The 19,848-nt window shown below is 40.9% G+C and overlaps 1 protein-coding gene across 6 annotated transcripts in view; it reads left to right on the forward strand.

Annotated features, from left to right (window-relative positions):
* The window catches only part of grid2 (glutamate receptor, ionotropic, delta 2), a 509,848-nt gene that overhangs the window by 27,345 nt on the left and 462,655 nt on the right, over positions 1-19,848 (forward strand). Inside the window, exon 2 of one of the 6 annotated variants that reach the window (XM_071483175.1) lies at positions 13,624-13,663. The exons of 4 other annotated variants lie outside the window; for them this stretch is intronic. Coding sequence is in view for 1 of the 2 variants with exons in the window: in XM_071483171.1 (XP_071339272.1) it covers positions 15,558-15,645 (88 nt within the window). In the remaining variant the exon portion in view is untranslated. Of the gene's footprint in view, positions 1-13,623; positions 13,664-14,060; positions 15,646-19,848 lie in introns of those variants that run through there. One more of the 6 variants, XM_071483171.1, reaches the window with a different exon arrangement.

The following is a 19,848-nucleotide window of genomic DNA, read 5'->3' on the forward strand; positions in this document are numbered from 1 at the left end:
CATGATTTCCTTTTGTGTGGGTCACTATCACACCAGTGAGTTCAGTCCTAGCCATTTGTAATAAAGCACACAGCAAAGGATCTAGGTTCCAGTCTGTAGTTACACATTTGTGCAACAGTTCAGAATCTATGTTCTTGTGACTCCAAAGCATCATTATATCGGCCATATTAGCTATTTCCAATACAATAGCTTTTTTCTTTCTATAGCTCTTTCTGGCAACCTTGTCTCATAACCACCATGAGATCAACTAATGGCCCCTCAGTTCAGTGGAGATGGAGAGGGGGTAGATAGAAAGAGCAATATGGGGAAAGAAGAGTGAAAGATAAGAGATATGAAGGAGGATAGATGGAAGGAGTACAGAACTCTGTGGCTGAGCAACATGAAAGTGAAAGTGGGCCGCAGCCGGGCTAAAGCTGGAGCTGCCTTCTATTAACAGAGTGCAAAAGTGCCAAGCAGGGACTGTACAGTGTGCTTCAGTCTGTGTCCTGGTCTCTACCAACCTGTGCTCATCATTCCCGACATATCATTTCTAAAATAAACTTTCCTCTCATTAACGTTAAACAACAGAGAATAATTTGGATATGCCTCATCATCATAGACTGTAAATAAGGATGGATATAGCCATTGTGACATCACCCATAGGTTTCTGAAGAGCAGTTTTGAAGCTCAGAGTGTGCAGCTCCACCATCGCCATCTGGCCAGTGCCTGACTCCGCTGGGCTCCCAACTAATCCAAAAATCGGCAAAGAGGTGGGGCAAATGTGGAGCTAAGACTTGTGACAAGCATATGCTCACTCACCTATCTCTGAAGTGGCACACCCTCAATTATGCAGAACTTTTAGCCTTAATAAAATTTAAACAGGTGAGTTCACCCCCCATACAGTTGTCATGAAGGGGGAAATTAGCTATAGGGAAATTAGCTATAGAGACCAAAATCGTTTTTTGTACCAGGCTGTTAACATGTTTATTTCTGCTATAAAGTTGGGCACTAACAAGGGAGTCTCTGGTGGTTGACTCACTTTTGGAGCCAGTCTCAAGTGGCCACTAGAAGTGCAGTTTTTGGCACTTCCATGTTAGCTTCATTTTTCAGCCTTGGAGGTTGCCAGTTATTCTTCATATCCAAATTATATCTGTATCTTACATAACACACTCGTTCTAAATGTATTTAATTGAGAATTGCCACCTCTGCATTTACTATTATTTCATTTTACCACCACTATTAGTTTGCTACATTCCTTTTTTTTTTTTTTTTTTAAGTTATTTTTTGGGGGCATTTTGCCTCTAATTATAGGAGAGTGGAGAGTTACAGGAAATGGGACAGAGAGTAGGGGAATTCAGCAAAGAGTCCAGCTGATTGGGAGTTGAACCAGGGGCTGCTTAGAGCATTTGCGCCCACATGTCATATGCCTTAACCGTTTGGCTATCAGGTTGCTCCTGCTACATTCTTTTGCCAAAACGCCACCTCTTCTTTTGGTGGCCTTCCATTCTAAAATAGCTTTAAAATAGGTTTGAATTTTAAGACAGTTCAATTAAAAGAACTATATGTAAGTTTCGCTATTGCTACTTAGTCAGCGTTAGGATTAACAGCTGTTTACTTACCAATCTTGCCAAGAGATTCAGACATCATTGCATTTACAATACATTGTAAATGGTTATACTATGTCCTTTGAGCAGCACTACTTTTTCAAGGCAGACTGGACACGACAGTGACACATGAGTCAACATTGGCATTGCTTTCAACCACTGGAGACAGCTGTTGGCGAGTAAAGGAATAAAATTTGATGCTGAACTCGCAGCTTGTTTCGTTTTTAAATGCTTGCCATCAAAGAGTTTCATCCTATGCTTGTTGAAAGGATTTTTGATGACACAATGTCAGTGCTGGCTCTAGCCAAGGTATTGCCTTAGGCAAGCTTGGAAATTTTTTTAGGATTTGGTTTTGCATCCTGATCTCAAGCTGGGTTCTTCATGAAATCCCTTTCAGTAACACATTAAATGTTTAAGGAAGTGGAAATCTTGTAATGGGTTAGAAGCCAGTTGACACGGACAATAGAAAGAACTCCCTGAGGTTGTATTTTAATTTACTGGACAAAGATGATACATACAGTGTCTAAAGACATTCTTTTCAAAATGTCCCAGCAAAGGGGAGTATTAGGGGCACCAACACCTTAATATAATTTACTATGCTATATTAATGACAAAAGTATTTCACTCAAAAATTAGTCACCTTGTGCTTTGATGACTTGCATCTTGATATTTCTAGATCAATGTAGTTCTTGAATTGACTGCCTTTGGAGTCAGAAAATCAGCTTTTTCTTTTGTTCAGTTTTTTTGGTTGCTTAACCAAGGATAACATCCATATTTCAGCATCACTCAGAGCAGAACAGTCCCTTCTGTGACTTTATTATACAGACACAAAGTGGTTTTCAGCACCACAGAGAATAGGACATTTTACTATTTTTTAGGGAGAAGGTTGAAAATGTATACTGCTAGTTTCTAAAACTGGATAAAATCTCATTTTGATCAGCATCACAGAGGGTGGTTTCCAGCTGTGATTATATTTACCAGAAAGCGGTACCATTTTTGTGATAAAGAGTGAGTGCACAGACAGAAAGGTGAAATGGTGTGCTATCCAAATAGAACAAATACATGCTAATCAATAAACAGTCTAAACTGTCAAAATCCAGTGTCCTGTAAACAGTATAGTGAAATTTTAGCCATAATGTTCACAAGTGTACTTTCTCTATGCCCATTGTGAAGCGCAGTACACATACAGTACACTGTATACGTGGTGTAGTTTACACAGTGTAGCTTCGTTACTTACCTAATTCTGTTTAATATAGAAATACAGCAGATTACACTCTTGAGCACCAATTACAGTAAATAACCCCTTCCTTTTGTGTAAGTTATACAAAGAGGTAAAAGGGCCTTTTTAATTATGATTGAGGTGAAAACAAAAGGTAGAGTGAGAAAGCTCCCAGATGGAAAACTTTTGTATAATCGCCACTTGATTTAAAACGATTTTCTTGTTTATACACACAGTTTGCACAGACAGCTCAGTTAAAATGACACTTCTGAACAACTTTTCAGTGGCACATTTTTTTGAAAGAAGTGTTAGAGTTAAGCTGACACAGTGGGGTCTCAGCAGCATAGAGCAGACAGAGCTCCTGCGAAACGTTCTAAAGCCTAGTGGGGTTTTGGATGGATTTCTGCAAATTTCAACAAGTTACTTTTGGTCAATAACATGATGTATGAGATGGACACAGTAAATACAACTGAATTGAATAAATACAAATAGAATCATTTTTACCCACAGTTGTGAGAGATATTATATAACAGCAATACACTATGGAATTAGTGAATGTATTAAAGGTAAAAACATTGTTTAACTGAGGTAGTTCATACTTTGAGGAAATCAACTGAATGAAATTGAATACAATATCACAAAAACATAAGGATAGACACCACTGTGCTTCAGTTCATCCCGTGTACTAGGCAGAACAGAACAGGGCAATCTGTTCTTCTGCACAAGCCACAGTGGGCGGCTCTAATGCTTTTTACTGGCAGAAAGTGAAGCTTTTGGTCATGGAGGACAGCAACTTACATTGAGATTTCTAACACCTTCTGTCCACATCGCACAATACATGAATGATTGTTAATATGTGATACTTGGATCTGTTTGTGATACTTGATCTGACATTTGAACATACGATAAAATCTTGGAGTACCTGCTGATCTCTTGGCTTTCTCAGTGAACTGAATTTGAGCAGTCACAGTGCCAAGATAATATGGTGCTTCCCATATTCAATAGGGCAGGCAGTGGAAAAATGCTAACTGCAGGAGGTTAGCATAACAAATAACTACAATAATGTGGTATGATAGGAGAGAGGGTAAAACAAGGTTGTGTCAGTATTGTTTTGCTTGTATAATAAAATGTGGATTTTCTGAATATTCTATGCTGTGCTTTACAGTTACATAGTAGTTATTCTGACTGAATATGCACCAAGATTTCAGATAAAGACTGTATTTTTATCTCTGTAGGTTTTGTCTCTGCAGTGAGCTGCTTTAATGTGATAATGGGCTTTATATTGGATAGTGCTGCACAACAGATCCACAGACTGCCATAGAGCTATGACAGAGAGCAATGAATGAGGGTTTTATGCTTCTGAGTGTAGGAGTACTGATACAAAATAGCTTATCAGATAGCATGTCTATTTACCAAAGACGCAAATCAGTTTTGTTGTGGAACTCTTGTTTGAGAATATAGTAGTTTGTGCATGCAGCACAAGCAACAGCCTCTGAAGCAGACAGAAACATGAAATAAAAGCATTAGAGAATTTAAACCTCGAACTTTAATTGTAAATCATTGGCTTTTCCTTGAAAATTGTATATGACTGGAAAAACAAGCACGTTTGTCAAACTTTTCAGTTCAGTTAAACTTTTTTTTTTTAATGTTTATTGAATTGGTGTCCAAATGTTCAAAGTCATTGTTTTTGTTATTTTCATCCAGGTAACAGCTGTAATCTGCTTCAGTATCGTTCCCCTTGCTCATGTCGTTAGCCACCGTCAGAACCACAACTTTAAAAAAACTTATTTTGGGCTAAAACAAACAAAGTTAATTATTTGAATTACTGACATTTGTATTGTTAGGTAAAATCTTGCTATACACTAAGGCAAGGCAAGTTTAGTACGTGATAGTATATTTCATACACAAAGGCTATTTTAATACTTTATATCACATGTTAATAATGTTAAAGAAAGAAAGAAAGACAGCATAAAACATTAAAATGCATTAACACCAAGATTTGAAAGAAAAATTAAAAACTTAAGAGCCAAGATTTAAATACAGAAAAGGAGGGTAAGATGGTTCATGATTAGAATTTAAGTCAAGAGTTTGCTATTTGGGAACAGTTAGCAGCCCTGATCAGCGGAAGTTCATATGACTGGGCTTGGATTTAAAATCCTGTAGTTTTACATCTTGGCAGAAAACCTGGGAAAAATCTGATCAAATGCAAATTTGAAGGCTCGCAAATCTTGAATATATTCCACCGAGAAAAGCACCACTTCCTGCTATATTATTGTGGGTACAGTTTTTTCAGTTGAAATAATATACACAGGCTGGATTTCTCTCCTCCTCCCTCTGTCACAGACAGATGTGTTAGCTCTCCATTGCTCTCTCTCCCTCTCACACTCTTATTGCCACTTATTTTCTGCGTGGTTTTGGCCAGGTTCCCTCTCTCTCTCCTCTCACTGCAGCTGTCCCTCAGACCTGCTGGCTACAGCTTCACAATGTTACTTCAAAGGTCATCTCTCTCCTTTTACTACAGGTAGTTGGATTCACGTGAGACAGTACTTGAAATTAGCATGGTTCTCAATGAGAGGTTTTTATTTTTTTGTGATGATTTAAAAAAAACTCTAGTTTACAAGCTCTATTTACAATTGCAAACAAACACTAGTGTCATAGGTGCAGCCAATCAGAATTGAGAATTTTCAGTTGCCAAGATGCAAAACAGAGAAACTAGAAAATGCTCACATATGACAATATGATGTTTATGTTTACTCAATAAGTGACCAAATTTGTCAATTTCTAATTTTTTATACAACTTGTTTCAGCACTGTAGATGTCAAAAGGGAAAAAAAACAAACATTTTATTTTAAATTCTGAGTTTTAGCAGGTCAGCAAAAGAGATAAATCTAGTATCTCAAAGGTTACAGAACAGCATTTCTAGTTTTAGGGTTCAACTCTCACTGGGGTCACTCATGCTAAAAAAGATTCACACTCATGGAACTGTAAGCCGCTTAGCATAAAAGCATCCACCAAATATCACATGTTAATGGCCTATATTACCATATTTTAGCTCCGCTGAGTGAGCACAGCTCCCAATGTGGTTTGTCTGAATGCAGTTTTAAATTTCTACCCCTGGTGGATGGCTACTGGGATATTTTTTGCAAAAGCTTCCTCTTGCCAAATTTCCCATTACACGGCATAATAGAAGCTGATCAGCTCACGGAGTAAACTGAAGCTGAATGTTAGTAGGCAAACTTCCCTCTGACATTGTGTGCATGAACTGAATAGATTCCTGACAGTATCTGATGGACATTCGGTATGATAGAGAGCATGCAGACAACCTTCATGTACTAGTAACCCCACAGGCACAGCAAGTCACTGATGCTGTTCAGTGTATGTTATTCCCAATGGGCACCATTTGTAAAATGTTTAAATGGATGAAATGTAGCACTCCTGACTTCAACAGCATCCACAGAGGAATGTTCCAATGCTGGGGGCTGTCAGAGTCTGATAAAAAAAAAGTTCCACTGTTCAACACTACAAAGCGAACACTTCTCAGTTTTAACAGTATATTGTATATCTCCCATGCTGTTAACAGCTGGAGCCTAATAATAGGCTTATGGCAGAGATGATGGCATACAGAGAGACAGAGTATCTATACTGTGTATGTCACTCCTAGATCCTAAAGCTGAGAGCCAACCCACTGTCACTGATTTCATACATAAGATTTTAGGGTTGGCTATTATAAAGCATATTGCAATTTGGGCCAGACTTCTCATCATTAGATATTCAAATTATTTAAGGTAAATGTTAGCTCAGCTTTGTTAGTCATTATCAGATCTATAGAGACCTTTTCCTAAATCATTACCTCCCCACGAGCACTTTTCTTTCACCCCACATTAAATCACATTTGCAGAGATGGTGCCCTTGAGAAGACGATATAAATAAAGAGGTTAAAAGTGAGATGCTCTTACTATCCTCAACGGTAAATGGGAAACAAGTGGTTACTGATACTGGTGGATGCTGATTGACTTGACATCTGCTGTCAGTTACATAATGTCCTGTTTCCCTTATTTTTTTTCAAATATGTGACAGTGAGCCCATGATGTGAAATAAGTTGTAGTCTTGGTAGAGGCTGTCAAGTTTTTTTTTTTTTTTTTGTTTTATTACCAATATAACAAACCTTCACAGGGAAACACATGAATGAAGTACAGGTTGTGTAAGGGTATAGTGGCCAGAATGGGACTGAAGTATAATCATGATGTTGCCATTAAAAATGTCTGTATTAGCACACATGGAAATGGGCATTGATCTCATTGAGTTTTGTTGCCTTGAGCATTGAAGCTGTTACTAGCTGAGTCTTTCAGCAACATCACATGGGGACAGCTCCCTAAAATGCATCTGCTACACTCTGGCAAACCTACAACTGAAATAACTGACATCCAGGGTAATGAAGTTTTCCTTCAAATGCTTGACCCCACTGATGGCTAACCTTAATCTGTTGATAATTGTTTTTTTAGTTTAAAGAAGTTCTGAGCCAGAGAAGGTTTCACAGATTTGTACTGCTAATATTATAAGTCAGAGTGAAATGCACACCATTACATTATCACCATGGGAAAATGTTTCATTCCTCATTTGTGTTTGACAGTGGAAACCATTGTACAAATACAAGGAGACATGGAAAAGGGAGAGAGTGATAAAGGGAGAGAAAAAAGGGGAAAAATGTGTGTTCCTGTATAATTACCCCTGAGAATCTCCTCTCTGCACCCAGAGTTAGTTCAGTACCTAGGCCCCAGGCTAGGATCTTTGTCTTTCTCTCAGTCTTTCTCATGTTTTCTCAATCTTTCAATCTCTGCCTGCCAGTACCTATCCCATCTGACCCACTACCCAACCCCCTAGTTCTCCCCACCCTACCCTTACTCTTTATCTCCTGGGTCAAGGGGAATGAAAGGAGTATAAAGGGATTTCATTTTATGGCTCACTTCAGAAGACTTCAGAAGTCCAAACATTTGATAGAGAGGTGAATATGTTACTAATTAATGATAAGCGAAATGTTGGGGAATCAAGATTTTAGCTAGCTCTTCTAATATGTAAATTCTAAAGACACAATGCATGCACATACACAGCAAACACATACAGATCAAAGCCTTGGTCACATTTCTTATCTTCACACAAAACACACCTTTTCTCATCCCATGAGAAGTATCCCAAAACATCCACTTACTTCAGGATGGATAAAGACCAACAACTCTTTCCACTCTTTTATGCTCTTTTCACCTCATCCTTTTGTTGTTCTTCCTTTCCTGTCTACACTCTTCTGCCCTCTCTGCTAGTCTTACCAGTCTTAGATAAGGAAAACTCTGAGTGTATTAATTATTCACATTAGATCTAGATTGTGTGCACAGGCAGAGAGGATATTGGTGTGTTTGTGTGATCTTAATGCCAGTTAGATTTACGATGGCCTGGAATAAGAGTCTAATTGACAGATTTTTTCCATGTTGCATGGGTGTACTTGGGATTAGATTGGGCCCTGTGATGCCCCAAAACGCATCCCTCCCTGTCACATTAGACAACCATTAGTGGGTAAAATTCATGGGTAGGTGGACAGGTGAATCACCTCTAAAATATGACTAGATAAACGCAAAATATAAATAAATAAAAAGGTGCATCCAATTATTAGCTGAACAGTGGTAATTCATTGCATTCCCGGCAAGGGTGGTGATTGATAGCTGAGCATTGCTGGTTTTAGTGATATTGTTCTTTCTTGTGTGCGGCCCACATCTAAACTACGCAGGTACCAAAAGATTTTTCACCAATATACTTCAAATTACACTGATGTTGCAACGAGGACTGCAATGTGTTTGGTTATTAGTTAGTATTATATTATATTTGACACTTGCAATCACCACACAAAAGAAAAAGGGATAATGATTGACATTTGTGGACCAGAGCAACCCAATACAGTATGTTCTATTGTTTCAGTCAGAAGGCTTGACACATCAACCTTCGTCTCCAGTGACAGTTTAAACAAAAAAAGTTGCTGCTTTGGTTTTGTTTATTAATACACAAAGATTGTGTTGTGTTGATCGTTGTTCTGTTTTGTTTTCTGTGTGAGCATAATTCATCTCTGTGGGTTGTTAGTGGCCATTTGAAAGTGTCTCATTATACTCAGGCTTAATAATTTGTCTGGTCTTTTGTTTGGAGGCACATACAAGCTAGCACACATGCATGTACACAGAAACAGCCTTACACATAGTATGCATGCTTATGATAGCAGGTTTTTCTTTATTGCTCTTACTGCCCTGTCATTTAATGGCTTAAGCTGCAACATGGAAGAGAGACATGGTTGCTTTATGCAATGTGCAAAATATCTGACAATAACTCACAAACACATCCATGTCCACATGAATGCAGACCTAAATCCTCTTTTACCTCCTAAGACAGACAATGTCCTTGAGAGATGGTGACAGCAGTGCATACTAAAAAGCTACACAGCTCACACCTGAATTACTCTTTGCATATATGCATGTCTATATGCCTTTCCTTACAAGTATTTTTTTGGACCTTTTAGGTTTGTAAGCTCTCAAAAGTCTTTTACATATATCCTCTGTAGCACCCAGATAAAATCTCACTTAACACTCACGCAGCCCTAAACACTTCCATCATGATTTTTCTGCCAGCTTATGGAAATAAAGGGCAGCAGCTGTTTAAGAACAAAGGAGTGCACAGACTTTTAAAGGGCATTTAATCTTTATATTTTTTGTGTTATTCATGTTTTATTCAATGCATATGATGTGTTTGGCAAACAGCATTTAAAGGACTCTGACAGCATGAGGAAAGATTCTCTGGTCTGAACCAAAAACTGAACTCTTTAGGCACTGCTCATCACTTGACTGATACTGTCCCTATGGTGAAGGCAGCCAAATACAGAGAGGTCCTTGAAGAAAACCTACTCCAGAGTGCATGTGACCTGAGACTGAGGCAGCAGTTGACCTTTTAGCATGATGGTGACCTGAAGCACACAGCTAAGACAACACTGGAGTGGCTTCAGGACAAGTTTCTGATTGTCCTTGAGAGGTGCAGCCAAAGCACATAAATAAACCTCATTGAACTGTGGAGAGACCTGAAGATGGCAGCTCAGACACTTCCCATCCAATCTGATAGAGCTTGAGAGGATCAGTCAGTAAGAATAGGATACGCTCACTGAATCCAGGTGTGCAAAGCTTGTATTGACCCCTTCTGCCCACCCACCAATGAAAACAGGAAAGCCAGTTCTAAGTCAAGCTGGAGCCCTTTAGCAGCTCTCAGGGCTCTACATCTCAGAAAAGGCAGACCAGTAATGGCTCCATGAATAGACTGGGAAAGGAATTCAGCCTTGGACTTATTTGCTGGGACCGGCCACACGAATGACACTGCCAGAGCTGGTAAAGACACTAAGGGAGCTAGTTAAACTTTAAAGGCTTTGTGGATGTTTTGATGGTCCACTGGGAACTGGTAGTCCCCATGACGAGTCTGCCTGTGTTCTGTCTGTGCTCTCTCTTTTTTTGGTGGCCTTTTTAGACAAATTGTGGTTTCTTTGGTGGAGGAAATTCTGGAAGGTGGCTTTCACCTGAATGCTGTGTATTGAAATGTGGTTGGTCTGTGTGTTTATAAATGTTGGGAGGGCCAAGAGTTTAAGGCCAGGAACACATTGGATGCATGCCGTGTGTGTGTGGCAGCTGTGGAACTTCTTGGTTTTCATTTTGGTGCACATGTTAACGGGTCAGAGCGGACACACTGCCTGCGTGAGACGATGGTGCAGGCAGTGTGTTCATGGCCTAACAGGGAGGGACTCACGTGTGCTAACATGTACATGCACTAACATGCACGTGGAACATGCACGCGCCACCATCCCAGATACCGAAGCAAAGAACAGCAGCTTAGATTACGACACACACAGAGGGTGTGACTTCGTTCTCTGCTTAGGACAGTATTACTCCCCTATATCTTTAAACACAAAATAGTTGTTTCCTGCTATAATATTGTTTAAAATCACGTTTATAGAAAGTTTACTAAATATTTTCCAAAAATATGTTTTTACTTTGTTTTGGCTTTTTGAGTGTAGATTGGTGGGCAAAAGTCTCTACAACACCATAAAATGGTACAAAGTGAAGGGGTCTGAATATTTTCTTAGGCAATGCATGTGCTGTATATAGACTTGAGTGACTAAGCTTCACCTGCTTTCATTTTGTGTCTCTGGAATTTCTTTCTTACAAAGAATATTTTGCCATTTTAATTTTGTTTACAGTTATTAACTGTAGTGAGGACTGACAAAAAGTTTCACTGCTGTTAGTGATGATGACTCCCCAGAGAAGAGTGCACTAGAGAGTGAAAAAGCTCTGCAAAAATAAAACACTGCTTTAAGACATTAAGAGTGAAAAACTTGTATTCCCCAAATGATCTTAAGTACAACACACTGAGTTTCTAAGGATTAGAACTATTGTGTTTTCATTGAAACAAGATCATATTCTCAAATGATCCTTTTGAGAAAATAAATTGGCAGTCCAAAAGGAGGTAAACAGAGGGGTAAATAATCAGGGGTATACAGTAGACAGTACTGTTGCTAAAATGTAAAAAAAAAAACAACAACCAAAAAACAAAAAAAAACCCAAAACATTTATTTTTCACATTCTCAGTAAAATTCATTAACTTTTTATGTCTCATATAAACTGTCAAATGTCCTAAAATGTCATTTTTAGAGATAAGAGGTTGTAAACTGACAGCAACAACTCCCACAGATGTACAGTATAATGGTGGGCCCCAGTCCATTAGAATAGTGGGTGTCGCAATTTTGGTGGCGCATCCATCAGAGAATGCATTTGAAGCGGCTCAACTAGGCTGTCCCATTTCAAAGGCTCCTTCAAATGTGGTGGAGAAATTTAGCCTTCTTTTTATGAGCAACAAACACTCCAACGGGTGGATCCTTAATGGCCCAAACTATCCCAGGATTCATTGCAGACTGGTAATGAACATAAAGTAAACAATGGCAGCAGAGAGCCTGAGGATTTCACTTTTGAAATGAAAGTATTGGGTTTTATCTCAGTTGAACAGCTAACAGTACAACTGATAAAAAATCAGGAGCCTTAATATTAAAAAAGTTACATGTTGTCAAGGTTGCTAGATGACAGGAGCAACGCAGTGTGACGGAACGGTAAGGGTGGGCACGGCTGGTGATGCAAAACAGAAATGTCTTTCTCAACGGCAGTGATACGGGGGTCTGCTCAAGGTTAATCAAGAGTGAACAAGTCTAATCTGGCACAAGCGGCTACAACACAAAGTCTGCCACTGAGTTTTTCAAACAACAGGAGCCATGAAACAGAGTCAGTGTTATGTGGCTAACACTGTAAAGAGAACAAAGGAGCAAGCAGAGACCTCAGAGACACAGAGGCCACCAACTAGACAGGCCTACACACACACATACACACACACACACCTGTAGTTTAGTTTAGACATTGTGTGGTTTTGTTTTTGCTATGTTCTAAAATACTTTTGCATATAACTCCTGGTCTATTTAATGTCTCATAAGAGTGAATGTTGCCAACCTCTACTCTGCTCAACTCCAAATCATTATTTGTTATTAAGTTAATTATTCAATTGTTTTATTAATTAACTTAAGTTTTTGAAATTGATAGCATATTTTGAGACTGTATCCATATTGGCTATCCTTTCCTGCATGTGGTGGTGTCTCGAGGACCTTTAAAATGAAAGTTAGTTGTTTAATGTCAGTATTATTAATATTAATATTGTGTTCATTTCTGATAGATAATTGATAACCTACCAATGCCCCAAAATATGTGTATGGTATCTATACTACACTGCCAGACGTGTGTGTATTCTTTGTGCGGTCAGTGCATACAAACCCACTCATCAGTAGCCACATGGTCCTCAGCTCCCAGTGCACCACTGATAGGGGGATTACAGTGAAGGATCAGTCTTCAGCCAAAACACAGGATAGATCTGGAGGTCTGAGTGTCCACTGCCCATCTGGTGCTAGATTTCTCTCTTTCAAATAGGAGATTTCCAGAAATACGTGTAGTGTGTTTTGCAGGGATGCAATTATTGAGTGTGGTTCAGGGTCACACTTTCTCAGTCTCTTTCTCCACTTAGCAGCAGTCCCGATATTTTCCAACGTGTTAGAAATTTGAACATTAAATCCAAGTTCTTGCTTTACTTGAGGCTTCACAATGAACTTGAAAAAAAAAAGATTGAAAAAAAAATGTTATACTGATTATTTCATGACACTAAACTCTGATAAATTTAACAGAAGGTCGACCCTCTCTGTTGATGGATTTTATGAATTTCAAATGGTTGTATTTCTGACAGAAAATGAATTAAAATTTGTCATTACACAAATATTTATATGCAGGAGTTTGGGTAGGAATGTCACAGACTGCCATAAATTCAAGGAGTTTATTTGTGTGTATTTAGCATGTAAATGAAAGGTGTAAAGCTCATTTATGGTAATCAAAGGTCTATTTAGGTCCTGACCTGAACAGGTTATGCTGTGAAATCAAAAACCTGTCTGTTTAAAAATGCTTCTTTTTAACTGCAACAAGAACCAAAACCCTCTTCAATATTTATGAAGTAAGAAAGAACAGCTTTTTTAAGGTCTGTCACTGTCTCAGTGTTCAATAATCAATCATATCACAATGTCACTGATATACAGATCATGTGAATTTCCCCACTGTTATTTTGATGCAAACACAAACATTGGACATTGCAAATATTTTATCCCGTTTTCATCTTCCAAAGTATTTTGTTTACATCACCTTTGCTTTTTTTCTTATCTCTGTTTTTCAGATACAGCTTGCTTGCTGAACAAGTGACGTTCCCCTCCAACGTGAGTGGTTATATAAACATTTAATAATAAATCAATAGCGTCAAAAAAGGAGAAGTGAGAGCAGCTTTCACAGCATCAGTATCACTGTCAGTTTAATCTCCCGTTCCTTGAATGCGTACAAAACAGTCCTTCTACTGGAAGCCTGAGGCTCCTAGCCCTCCTAATCCCTAATCCAAGGTCTGGGGCAGATTAAGAAGAACCCCGGGGACTCCAGCCCTTCAGGAAGGCAGGGATGGATAAATGGATGAAAGTGGGGTGGGGTGGGGGGGGTGTGGATGGATACAATAGATGGACAAAAGAGTGAGAGATAATTAGAGGGAAAGAAACCAAGTTTGTTAAAGATGGAGAGAGGAGTGGACATGTTATGGGCAGATACAGGAGAAGGTATGAGAAATTAAAGCATCCTGTCTCGATACCTAATATGAATAAATTAAACAAAGTAACTGCTTTGAGGGAGAGTGATACAGGATTCTCCTCAAATAGCACAACAAAAGGGTAATGTTGATGGACAGAAGTTGCTAAGGTAAAAATTTAAAATCAATGCTCAGTGGATGACCCAAATAACCTTATACATAAATCACGAGTGGTAACGAACTGGCAACCCGATCACCAGCTCTTGTTGAAGTGAGAGGTAGACACCGGGTCTGAAGTGCCCATGGGAGAGCGGAGGTTGGCAGATTAGCCCCCTCTTCATCCGTCTGTCTCTCTGTTAGACACCCCACTGCATCCTCCGCCTGCCCTGAGAGGCACATCTCATCTCTCTCTCAGACAGTAGATGCGCGCCCGGCTGGCAACTGCTGCTGCTCATAGTTGCTGCCTCTTCTCTCTCTCTCTCTCCTGGGTCTCCTCCCTGTCTCTCTCTTCTTCCCTCCCTCCCTTCCTCCCTCTCTCCTCCACACGAACGCGGCATACCTCCTCTTCACCAGCCAACGTGCGAGCGGAGTCTGACGCGAGTACCCGCATACGGTGTGCGGACCGCGGAGTGTCGTTGGCGCGCATCGTCGGTTCATTTTTCTCCAGATAGCCTAGCCCACATTTTTTTTTCCCTTCCTGACGCAGAGAAGAATAGTGGCTTTGGAGCCTTTCTTTCATTAGCCATACGTTTAAGAGCCCTCTCCATCCTGCGCCCTCTCTTTCATCTCTACAGGAAACTAGAGACAATTTCGGAAAATGGTACCCCACCGTGGTAATGCCATGTGACAAGGCTTTTCATCATTTTGCTTTTCTTTCCACTCTTTCCACAAAAGTCGCTGGTTCCGTCTGCATTCTGACGGTGGTGATATTCAAAGAGGGGCCAAGTGAAGGGAAATAAAAAGCCCCTGGGAAAATGGAAGTTTTGGCGTTGGCTTGGTCCGCTGAGGCTGCTGCTGCTGCTGCTGCTGGTGATTTGGTGATTGGTGCAGGGGGGAAACTGCGTCGTCAGGTCTGAAAGGCTGGGATCCTCGGGTCATTATAACAGGACCTGCTTTTCAAGATAACTCGGTTTTCTCTGACGTTATTGAATGATTACAGATTTATTCTCTTAAATGAGCGGCCACATCCTCCAGCCCCCCACTTCGCCTTAACGCGTCGGCGTTTGGATGCGGTTTGTTTTCTCTGCGGCTCAGCGTCTCTCTGCTCGCCCAGAATATGATTTAATGTTGGGAGGAATTTCAGCAGGGTACCAGTCTGTGACTACCCGGGAATCTCTACTGGTTTTCCTCTTACAGACAAACACCACACTCTAACATCAAGTGAAGAACATATCAAGGCACAGATTACAGGGAATTTCCTTGACCGCCTTACAGATGGACTAAAAAAAGAAGCTTCGGTTCTCGGGATTTAAACTCTGATCGCTCTCACTTATAGAGCTGTGTTTTTCTCTGGTTTCTGGGGGGAAATATATCTGGACATCATGAAAGTTATCTCGGCTATGCTGCTTGTTGCCGTTTTTTGGAGCCATGAGTGGAAGTCGGTGCTCTCGGATTCAATCATCCACATCGGTGAGTTCCTGCGCTTTCTTCTCTTATAATTCGCAGCCACAATAAGGCTCACTGTGCGTCTCTCAGGAAACACGTTGGAGGGCTCAGCCTCGATGTGCGCTGCGCTGCTTAGATCACCGAATTGCTGGCATTTTCTTCGACGCCTTGTGATGTTTAGTGGCTTTTTCTATGAATGTGAACTGTGGTATTGAGGATGTAGATGCAATACTTGAAATTATTTCCGGCACTCATTTGTATTCCTGGTAAAATAACGAACTAGAGATCTGTTATGCGCCATTGCTGACATCGTTTCAAGTGAAGTTTGCGTTTGAGTTTAGGGATTACGGGGCATGTATTACATATAGATAGCATAACCCACAAAATAGCTTATAGTCGTTTGTTCCAGGCGTTTAATATCATTAATGGTCATATAAATTGATCGATGACGGCGGGTGATGTCCAGTAAAGAGGCTGCACTTAAAGAGTGCAGCGTTTTCCTGGTATTTCATATGAAACAAAGGCACAGGATACACGAAAAACAGGTGGTTTAGGATGGCGTGATGTTCCCCTGGTTGGCGGCAAATTTTCTGCTTATAGATTTTCCCTAAGCATAATGGCATTACCACCTTCCACCGTGAGCTACTGCAGTGCCAGGAGGGGAAAAAAGCGTTTTATGCCCTGTCGTCTTTTCTGCCTTCTACCACCACCGGCAAAGTGTGGCACTGTTGTGTTGAATGTGATGTCGACATCAGAGAGCGTATTCTCTCAGGCGATGTAGCGGCGCCTCCGGCTCCGACTCTATAGAGAGAGAGAGAGAGAGAGAGAGAGAGAGAGATGACGCTGGAGAGCGTGTCTTGCAGGATGAGATGAGGACGCGAGGTGGTGATGGTGGGCACACACAATCATAGCACAACGCGGTGGCCTCCAATGGGCGACAGGAAACAGAGAGAGCAGTGTGTGGATGCGTGAGTGAGAGAAACGACCAAGCACACACACACAAAGATAAGCACCTGTCCAGTGCTGAACTGTTTTTAACCCACATTGCATGGCCAAGATTACATCAATATTTTAACACACACATTCACACATATGCAAACTCAATCATATATATGACACATTATAAACCATATACACCAATCTAACTCACTGCATTATGCTGCCCGGGGGTGGGGGTGGGGGTGGGGTGGAGGGGGGCTCCTGTTGGATCCTTTTAGACCCTGGGCAACAGATTTACACAGCAGAGTCCAGGCCAATTGAGTGGAGCCACCTGACTGCAATTTGCCAAGAGCTGGATCAGTTCTAGGTATTCTCTGGGCTGTAGACCAAGTCTATGTTCCATATCAGACACACAACAACAGCATGGCCAAATGAATGAGACTTACACAGGTCAGCTGACAGCGAAAGCATATTGTCTCATTTGCAGACAATGGGAAATGCAGCTGCTATGCCAATCACACCAGGTTGAAATCTCTTGTTGCGGAAACCATTAGATAGGCTAACTAGGTTTCTGCTAGTTTTGAATTGATTGTTTAACTGGCTTCCCAATTGTCATGGATTTTTGTTTAAAGATATTCAAATTAGGTTACACAGAAATTTTAGTGCACAAGAGTAGGAGGACTGCTGAAATATTAATGTCACACATGCTTAACAAGTTCCATCCTACATACAGGATTGTAGATTTTGGTAGTGGTCCTACAGGGGTGTCACTGTAATCCACTGGTTAGACAGATCACCCTGTGACTGGATGGTTTGATCCCAGCAGAAGCCACATGTTCTGCAAGTGTCTCACAGCAAGACACTGGAACTTAACCTGCTCACTGACTGTAAGTTTCTTTAGATAAGAGTGTTAGCAATGTCACCAAAACCCCTTGGTTATGAGACATTTTTAGGCTTACAAAGTCTAAGACAGGGAACTGCTGCTATGTAGGCTAACTGCACTAAGGTTCTTGTCAGCTGCTGAAACTGGGTCAAGGTTCTCTGTATGTACACTGACTAGTTGCTGTTGTGTTCATCTAGGCTTACTGAGGCTATGTTGTAGTTTTCAGACCTGGCATCTCTAGGTTCTCAGTATAGACTCCCCCAACTTCACCATTAAAATGCAAGCTTTCTTGAGTTTCTTGTTGTACTGGCATAAGAATAGATAACATGTTGATATCAAGCTGTGCTGTAAGTCTGAAACGTCGTAACTGTTGTAGTGCCCAAAAATACTGCACATGCAGACTGCATACTCAATAAGAAACATACACAGATACAGCCCTTTGATAGTATTTGGTGTTTGTGTTTATTTGTCGGTCTGTATTTATATAGAAAGAGAATGGTATACATAAAGATGGATAGATATAGTGCACTGCACTGTATTGCAACTGTCAGTGGGTAAAATTGGGCTGTACAGACATTGGATTTACAGAGGCAGAGGCTCTCAAATCACCCCCAGTTTGCAACAAAATCCATACAAATCCCAGATATATGTTTGAGGAGCAAATTTAGTGATATGGATAATGAGAAAACCCAGCTATTCCTCCTTGACCCTATTGTGGAAACCAGCTCAGTGAATGGTTTCCAATTAGTAGAATAGACAGTGAAAGCAATGTATAGTTCATTGGTTCCTGGTTAGTTACAGCTCCATTTAAGTGTGTGTCATGGGGTTACTTTTCCCCCTGCATAAACAAGCATGTGTCCATGTAAGTGTCTGTGAGTGTTCGAGGACAAAGGATCAGTGTGGGCGTTTGGGTGGTTGGTGTGATTTCAGTCAGTGTGTCTTGTCCCGTCCCCCCCCCCCCCCCCCCCCCCCCCCCCCTCTCTCTCTCTCTCTCTCTCTCTCCCTCTCTCTCCCTACACCTTATTTCTAATCAATAGTTCATTTCCCTGCTAGCTGCAAGTACTTCGAATCAAAACAAAAGGTTATCACCCCCAAAAACAATACTACTTTTCTCTTTCTGCCCATCTCTGGCACTCCATCCTTCACCCATCCCTCCTTATCCTCGCTTTTTCAGCAGACCACAGAAACAGCAGATAATACAGGGTGTCTAGAGTGGAAAGAAGTACAGGAAAGAGTGTTATAATTTGCTGTCATTATTTCTCACAAAAGGTGGTACTGTTTCAAGAAAGTAGAAGGCACAAAAACAATTCAGTGGTTTCATCATGCTAGAATATTGCATTTTGCAAGGGAGGATAATTAATACTCCTGAAGACTTTCAGATATTTCTTTCACTCTTTCCCTCCAACTCATACGATGCTGACCTGTGTGCGTGTGTGTGTGCGTGCGTGCGTGCGTGCGCATCATATTGACTTAGCACTGCATGAGAAAGGAAAAAAAAGTACTATACCCAGCAGGCGCATCACATTGACATGTCAGAAGTAATCCCCCTTTAATCTCTTTGTTGCCGCTAAAGATGGAACGAGGGAAAGAGAGGGAGAGAGAGATGGGCAAAGAGAGATGTATATCAAAGGCAGAAAAGATGGAAGAGAGAAAGTAAAAGACAGAGAAACCAGGGGGAACAAAGGGAGAGAAAGTAGACTTTGTGCCGTCATCATCTACCATTTTTAGCTTTTGATACTGAAAACCTGTGCCATCCTGTTACAGAGTTGCCATTATTTCGGTGAAACTAGCAGTGACCAGCAGACGTTTTCATCTTGCTCTGTCCAGGCATTAAATGTGATTGAACTGCTGGGGAGCTGGCACCAATGCCTCACTCGTCTCTCTCTCTCTCTTTCTCTCTATTTCTCTGTCTACCTCCCTCTTTCTCTCTCTAATGATCAGCATGCAGAAGGAAGGGGGGAGTTCGCTTGCCTCTTGGCCCTCACTGCATCGTGCACTGAATGGCAATGGCCCTCTGCTTTGAGGGCGGTTCATATGGATTCTGCATGTGTGTTGATTCTGTATGTGTGTTTAGAGAGAGAAAAAGAGACACGCACACACAGACACACAGACAGGGAGAGTGTGGAAGTGTGCGTGATTGTGTGTGTTCTTGATTAGTTACACTCAGAAAGTCACTGTGATTTGTGCAGCCAGATTAAGTCCTCACTGCAGAGTCACACTAGTTTTTAGCCGTGCCGTGTCAGAGTGCATCCACTGGCTCACCATGCTTCAGAGATGAAGGAAAGAAGCCGGCCTGTGAGCCTGGTTCACTCCGGTTCAAATAATGTGTTGTACATTGGCTCACTTCTATCCTCGCTCTCTCTCTCTCTCTCGCTCTCGCTCTTGCTCTCGCTCTCGCTCTTGCT

The sequence above is a fragment of the Trachinotus anak genome, unplaced genomic scaffold, assembly GCF_046630095.1.
Source record: "Trachinotus anak isolate AG129_WGS33_773 ecotype Australia unplaced genomic scaffold, CSIRO_AGI_Tana_v1 ptg000008l, whole genome shotgun sequence".
In the NCBI taxonomy this organism is placed as follows: Eukaryota; Metazoa; Chordata; class Actinopteri; order Carangiformes; family Carangidae; genus Trachinotus; species Trachinotus anak.